The sequence below is a fragment of the Camarhynchus parvulus genome, chromosome Z, assembly GCF_901933205.1.
Source record: "Camarhynchus parvulus chromosome Z, STF_HiC, whole genome shotgun sequence".
NCBI classification, from domain to species: Eukaryota; Metazoa; Chordata; class Aves; order Passeriformes; family Thraupidae; genus Camarhynchus; species Camarhynchus parvulus.
In genome coordinates, this window is record NC_044601.1 from 46,917,876 (window position 1) to 46,925,659 (window position 7,784).

Genomic DNA, 7,784 nt, shown 5'->3' on the forward strand with positions numbered 1-7,784 from the left:
AATAAAGAGACATTTCTGGTGGCATACCTGCCTCTAGAAATCAAGTTAAGGACTTTTTATCACTGAAGAACTAAACCATAAATGTTTTTACAGACAAGAGGTCAGCTCCTAACTATGGAGCTAGCCTAGCTATAGCTGCCCTTTAAAATTCTTTACACATCTGACTTTCATATCACTTAACACTTAATAACTTCACAATTTCTGTTTTGTCTGTAAGTAACCGTTTTGTAATTTTAAAGCTGGAGACTAAACCCAGAAGAGCCCAAAGGGCTTGACAGAATCTTAAGGTAGAAGGAGAAAAAAATTCCTTTCCATATCATTATGATTTGCTTCCTTATCCATTTTCCTTCACTCATTCTGTCTCCCCCACTTCAGCTCCCCAACCTGAAGAGCAAAGTAACACAAGATAGTTCAAGATAGCAAAAAAGCTGACCACTGGTGAACAGAGGTCTTCTCCCCTGGCTCTAGCACACACCTCTGCCAGCAATAATGCTCAAATGATCTCTCCATATCAAAACTGCAGGAAATTATTACAATGAACAAAACAAAACAAAAAGCCCAACAAAGAAAACAACAATCACCCCTCAAAAAAAAAAACAACAAACCAAAACAAAACAAAACCAAAAACAACAAAAGCAAAACAAACAAACCCCTAACAAACCAAAGCCCAAATAAACAACGTAAGAGTTTTTCTCCTGTGCTAAGCAAATTGAGTGAGCTCAGCAAGAGGCTTGACTATCATCAGAAACCAGAGAAGGGGAGAGGGAAATGAGATCTCCATACTTAGAATCACTTTGATTTCCCAAGGGACTTCACCTCCAGTCTGCTTATGGTGCAGAGTTGCAAGTGCTGTTCTAACTTCCAGCTGCTGCAGAAAGAGCCCCAAATTAACCTTGTTTCTCACTTCACAAAGGCACCTACATTCTTACTCCAGTCCATATACATCAACGCTGTCATCTCCTGTAGTTACATCATTAGCAGTAGCAAGCAAATCTACCTCTCTGATCATACGAAGGGCAGTTTATCTGAAATTTGATAGATGAAAAAATTATGTACAATGAGAGTTTTCTGCATGCATAATGAAATTAGGATCCTCTGTACACAGACAAAAATTCTACCTTCTTCCACAGTCACAGACAGGAACTACTAATGGCTGCCTAGAATAAAAGTGGTAAAATGGTACAAGGACAGAGCATGTGCTAGTACTCCTAATGTTCCCCCAACATCCAGTAGCTACTGACAATTCAGATTCTACATAAGCTAGAAAGACACCTGTGTGCTTAAGCCACCAAATACAGACTTCTTTCCAGTATTAGAAAAATCAACACAAGAAGCATTTTCCTGGCTGGATTGAGCAAGCAGACCTCTGAAGAAGATGAGGGGGAATTGCTCGGTTTTACTTTGAGAAAATTCACTATGTCCTATTCACTAGGACAAGCACTTCCTCAGAACTAATGTTACCATTAACCACTGCACATGCTAATATGCCATGGATTCAGCCTAAGAGCACAGAGTGACAGTAGCGACTAGATAATGAGATATCTATGCTAACTTAGTTCAAATTCAGAAATCCATAATAGTGTAGCTTTACAAGGCATAGCTTTTTTCTTTACGGTATAATAAACTTCTTATATAAATATTAGTATTAATATTAATAGTATAACAGTAATTTTTCTTTTAGTATAATGTATTAACACTATGCACAATTATAGGGCAAGTAATTCAGCAACTGCAGTAACACTGGCAATATGCTAATCACTACCTGCAGAGCTTAAAATACCAGGTCCCTAATCTGAACATAGTATTTTAAAAATTTTACTTACACACACTCTTGGGTTCACCAAAGCTACATAAGAATACAAACTTTACAGACTAAAGGGTCCAAGAGAAAAAGCCAAGGAAGGATGAAGAAATACTTGACCCAGTTATGCAAACTGCCATATTTTCTTAGCCATGAGAGCCTACTTTCTGATTTAGACAGGATACCAAATTTATGAGCTTATTTTCTTCTTCTAGCGACAAAACCATCACCAAAGCTAAAATTTCTCTTTTAAGACTCAAGATGTAACAATACATGAGTATATGCATAATTTTCAGCCCCTTCTGCATCTAACAGCTTATAGAAGGGTTACATTTATCATAACATTTCAGGATAACTTTGCAAGCTTGGGTTTTCTCAAGGATCACTACTGTAAAAAAGATGAAAATCCAATACATGTTTTTCTAAGTCAGAAAATTATTTCAAGGTAAAAACTACTTGTAAAGTCAAGAAAGTTTTGTATTATCTATTTTACTACAGGTCTCTCTGAATCTTCAGGGCTTCACTTGTTCTTGCCTCTACAGAAAGTTGTAAATGCTTTATAAGAAGCACAAGAGCTTCAGTTTTAGATTAGAACAAGAAGTGAAGCCTCTGATGTGGTAACAATTTGGGCTGCCAAAGATTTTCACTTCACTTTATAATCCAGGCATCCTCTTCAGACAAAGACTTTTTGTTTTGGAGAAAAAAACCACAGAAACTTCTTCCGCCCCTGTAGGCCCCTCCCAGCTGGGAGTAACTGTAAGTGCTACAATAATGAAAAAAATTAAATAGAATTGCAGTCATATTATGTGTGTAGGCAATTCACAATGCATCAGAAAGACTTCCTAGAGTTAAAAGAAAAAACAATGAATGCTGTGGTCTTGAATGAGATTTCCACCCATATGATACATCTAATTCAATAATACTTACAATCAAGCCAGGATGGATTATGGTTGTTAGCATAGCTGTAATTCATCTCCTGCATAAAAAGCACTATCATAAATTTAATACCAATTTTTTAGATTTCCCATGGATCCACATTCTAATTCCACAGAAAATAATCCTTTGTAACTGTTTAATCTACACAGGTGAGTATGCGGCTTGCCATGAAGAAAAACAAAAGCACTACACATATGCATAAAGCCACCAAACTGGTACTACCAAGCAGCTGGAACTACTGTACCTCCAAATTTTCGAAAGGCAGCTTAAATAACTGAAGGTTAAAAGCCACAGTTTTGCACATATTCTCACCCAAATGAAAATTTTAAAAAAGGAAAAAAAAGCTTTCCTCCGTAATACTGTATCACTAACAACATTTATGGTTGTAAACCTGCTTGGGCATGTTTCAATTTGCCAGCCAAAATGATAGCATTAATAGATTATTATGGTCAGCATCGACATGCATAAGACAGTTTTGCTTAGGGGGCAGAATATACGGGTAAACACAAAAACCCTGAGATGCCAGATTTCTTTTTAAAGAGGTAATGGGATGGAAGAAGGAATGCAAGAGACAATCTTTTACAGACCTGATTACTACTAATTTAAATTTGTGAAATATTTCTTAAACTGGATCACTTAGGTCTTCTCTAAAGGTATAGTAACAAGTGGAATCAAACACATTAAAAAGAAAAAAAACAACCCAAACCAAACCAACACACGATGCCATTTCCACAGCAATAACTGTGCCCTTGTCACAGCCTTTTAAGATATGTGTGGGTACTGTTTGTTGCTGTGAAGTTAAAATTTGTATTGAAAAGAATTAGAGAAACAGGAAACCCTTCAAAAAAAAAACCCAAGGTTTGTTTCTGGGCCTTAAAACTAATTATCCACATTGGTAACTATGTATGTCACAGATGTTACCTCAGACACATCTAAGGGCAGGTGCAGTCTTCTCTCGACAAAGAGAAAAGTAGGGGGTTTTATGTGGGAAAGAGACTATGTTAGTAAGTCTCAGAGATTTTAAGCAGTCTTCAAACGCCAGGCCAACTCAAGACTTTATGTATCTGATCCTGATGTCAGGAGCAGTACAAAAGGTATTTAAGACATATCTAAGTAGCTCTGGACCACAATTACCACACTTGGCTAACACTGAACCCAAATCTACGACTCCAGGACTGAGCTGCTGACAACCCTAGGCAATTGTGCAGATGCACAATCCGCACTTTGAAAAGGGCTTTGGGAATCAGCTTGTATCCAACGGAGCATTCTGTATATTCACTCTTGAATCTCTCAGCTCTCAGATGTGTAGTGTACACACATTAAATCGCTTTATCATGCTGACTCAGTGGACTTGAGTAGCCCTGCAGATCATTCCTCAGTACCCAAATGAGATATCCTAGCCCTTCCCATTAACTCAGCTACAAAATAGTTGTTGCACAGAACCTTCTAATTATAACAAGAACAAAGAAGAGAGACCTGAGCTTGTCATCAATACATTGGTTCTATGAGTCACAGTGAAGATCTATGGCTAATGGGCAACATGCAAGAAAGCAACCATACTTCATATACGGTGGACAGAAGATGGAGAAGACTTCTGACTTACACTAGAAAAAGCAAATTTCTTGAGAAACCAAGAACACAAATTACTTTTGTCCTTGAATTAGCAATACAGTGAACAAGGAGTGAACAGGAGTCCTTGTGTTCTTCATACTTCTCTTGCACAAAATATATCCTGAACTCACAAGTAAAATAATTCAGTTTAAGAGAATTGTTCACATTTATATTTAAAATCCGACCAACAGTTATGTGTAAGTTGTAGAACTTCCTGTGCTTGGAGCGAGGGGGAGAATCAGTGTAGACTGCTTTGCAGTATGATGCTATTTCACAAAGAGAAAAAATAGTATCAACACTAGCGCAGCAGGCAAAAGAACAATCTTGTGAAGATACCAGTTTTAGAATGGTAAATTAAAAAAAAAAAAAAAGGAATTGCTTCACAAAAAATCAATACACTTTCCCCATAGGTTCATGATGTAAAATTCTATAATCAAGGCTTGTAGATTTGTAATTATGGTATGTCAGCCACATTTAAACAAGCATGTTAAAAGATTGTTAAAGTTAAACTAACACAATTGCAATGTGAATTGTCTTAGTCTCATTCTAATCTACTCGTGTCACTTCCACTTAATCAGATGGAAACTATGGGCAAATGTCAGTGCTATTTTCAGGCAACTCGACTTACTTTGTTTGTGGTGGTTTTTAAAATGATTTCCAATCTGAAATGCAAATAAGGTATTTTAGAAGGTATTTTTTCCCTAATCAATTCTCTCACTATCCAGCAGGTAGTTGCTTGGATTTACTGAGAGCAAAACTATTTTGAAGTGATTAAACAAGAAGTATTGCTTGCTATGACATAAGCCACAAATACAGAAAACATAACTACTCATACTCATCAAATCTACTTCTTTTGAATCACAAACTATTAAAAGTATACAATTACCAAGAGCCTGGCTATCAGATTTGCCAAGAGCAAAAGATGTCCCTATTTCTAGTTTAAATTTCTTTCACTGATACACAGCAATGTAAGAAATGTGCAAGCAAGTAAATTACCTACAACCAAAAACACAGTCCCTTGAGAGGAGTACACAAAGATTTATGACTTACAGCTAAAAAAAAATACCAAAGCAGAACAGCAGCTTCATTCTTAGCGTGGAGAAAAAGTGATGAGTTAGGTAACTAATGAAAAAAAAAGCTACAACAGATGATTAGCACAAGTCCAATGAAATGTCTGAAAAGCTCTCTATATGCTAACAGTTCTCAACTCCTACCTTTTTTGATATATTCTTGAAGCCTGAGCACTGAACATGGTTAGAAATCAGTATTACATGCTAGATTCCATGTGATTTTCTAACCAGAAAACAGAAAAAAAACTAATGAAACTTAACTGAGTGCTAAATCAGTCACTTTATAAAATGTTTAATAAGGCTCTATGCAAGTCTTCTCATACACCAGAAAAAAAAATGCCTATGGAATTGTTCTAGTCCAAAATAAGAGGAAAATGTTAATGTTCCCAAGTTGACACAAGTCACAGGTATGTCCACTGCAGCAGAATGCATAACTAGGCTTCTGGGTAGAGAAGGAAGGGTGGAGTGTGACAGAGCCATACCTCTTGTATCTGTGTGCAGCTGTCACAAACTGGGGAGCTGTTGCTGTATCATGTCCCCACAAGGAGTTAAGATAATATTCCTCTTCTCCCTTTTTATTTTTTTTTTAAAGCTACCTTTACTTAGAGAATGCCAGCTGCTGCACAGTAACTGTAGATATGCCTGTTGCTACTGCACAAAACACTCAAGTCAAGTTTACTTGCTTATTCACATGGACATTCTCCAAAAGCAAATCTGGATCTTGCTGACTGCATTTGTATTGCTTACCCAAACGTTTTCATCCTTTCTTTGTATTACCTCTGAAATGCATAGTTGTGTGGTTTGCTTCTACATTCAGAGAAATTCTGAAGTGCCTTAACTAACACCAACAGTGACAACTTTACTAGTCTTCAAGTCTGACCTTTCAAAGTGAATCAAGTATAAGAAAATGTGCATATCTTACTGACAGGAATTTGCAAAGTCATAGCATAAAGTTGATTATATGAAATTGCACTATATAACATCCTCACCCAGCACACACACTAATTCTTGTCTCTGCCTGAGCCAGCAGTCTTTGTAGCCTTAATAAACCCCAGCGTGACCAAACAGTGTTTATAGCAAGAGCGATCCCGACAGATACACTTTTCTTAAAAACTACGACTTTGTTGAAACCAGGGAAGATCAAGACTCTTTTGACGAATCTCCCAGGAGTGCCCAGGGAGACGGTGGAGTCCCCATCCCCCGAGGCGTTTTAGGAAAGAATGGAGTACTATGGTCTAGTTAACAAGGTGGTGATGTTTGGCCACAGGCTGGACTCGATTATCTCAGTGGGCTTTTCCAACATAATTGCTTCTCTGATGCCACTGGTTCTGCAGCTTCTAAACTAGAAATATTTAACAACAGCTTTGGTAAAAAAAAATAAAAAACCAAACATCTGAGGCTTCATACCTCGGCAAGGTATGAGGCGAGACTGCCTTGGACACCGAGGGGGCTAGGTGACTACCCTCGACTCCCAAAGACTCTAAGGAAAGGGAACGAAACCCGCATTTAACCGTGTCCCAGAAAAGCGCGGCCTGTTCCCGACGGCGGTACGCGAGGGATGGAAGCCCGTGCCAGGGCCGCTCTCCGGCACAGCCCGCCAGCCTCGTACAGCACTGCGGGCCCGCGCCCGGCGCGTCCGGTCCCGCACGGAGCCCCGCTGTAGTCGCCCGGCCCGGCCGTGCAGGACCATGCCCCGACCGCCACTCACCGCCTCACGACGCCGGTCTTAATCTTGATCTGCCGGAGGCGCGGGTCGGCCATGGCGACGGGCGCCGTGACTGCGCAGCCCCGCGACGCGCATGCGCTCAGCCGCCAGCCCGGGCGGCACCACCGGAGCGGGCGGGAGCCCCGCCTTCCCCCCCTGCCCCGCGCAGTGGAGAGGGCCGGGCAGCGGGGAGCCAGCGCCGTTGAGGCGGAGCTGCCCAGCGCCGGTCGGGATTGTTCGCGCGAGGGGAGAGGGGTGGGAGTGGAGCCGTGGTGCCGGTTAGGAGCCGTTCCGATCGGTACCGTGATGGTGGTGGGCTGGAGAGTGACGGGCACCACCCGCTCCCGACCACTGATAACGGGGTCGCATAATTAACGCCATTTCGCAAGGCGTTTTCCCCGTCATTATCAGGCCCTGAAAGTACTGTGCACCAAGGAGACAAACCAAACATTTCTTTTTCCCGTTTCACTGGCCTCAAAGTTCCTCAGCACTAGGGCGAATTCCGCTCATTGCCCTCCTGCATATCCCAACATCCGGCCCGCCCAGTGCTGTGGATGACCCTGTTACAGCACTGGGAATCTGCAGCTCCCAGAGTAGCTTCTGCCTGCAGCCCCCACAGCCCTGCCTGCCTGCAGCCCCCCAGCACTGCCTGCCTGCAGCC

General features: G+C 40.8%; 1 protein-coding gene across 1 annotated transcript in view; it reads right to left on the reverse strand.

Annotated features, from left to right (window-relative positions):
- TBCA (tubulin folding cofactor A) overlaps positions 1-7,233 on the reverse strand; it is a 26,765-nt gene extending 19,532 nt beyond the window's left edge. The window contains exon 1 of the mRNA XM_030968876.1: positions 7,127-7,233. Within this exon, the coding sequence (XP_030824736.1) occupies positions 7,127-7,179 (53 nt within the window). The 5' untranslated portion in view covers positions 7,180-7,233. The remainder of the gene's footprint in view (positions 1-7,126) is intronic.
- Positions 7,234-7,784: the final 551 nt, after the last annotated feature.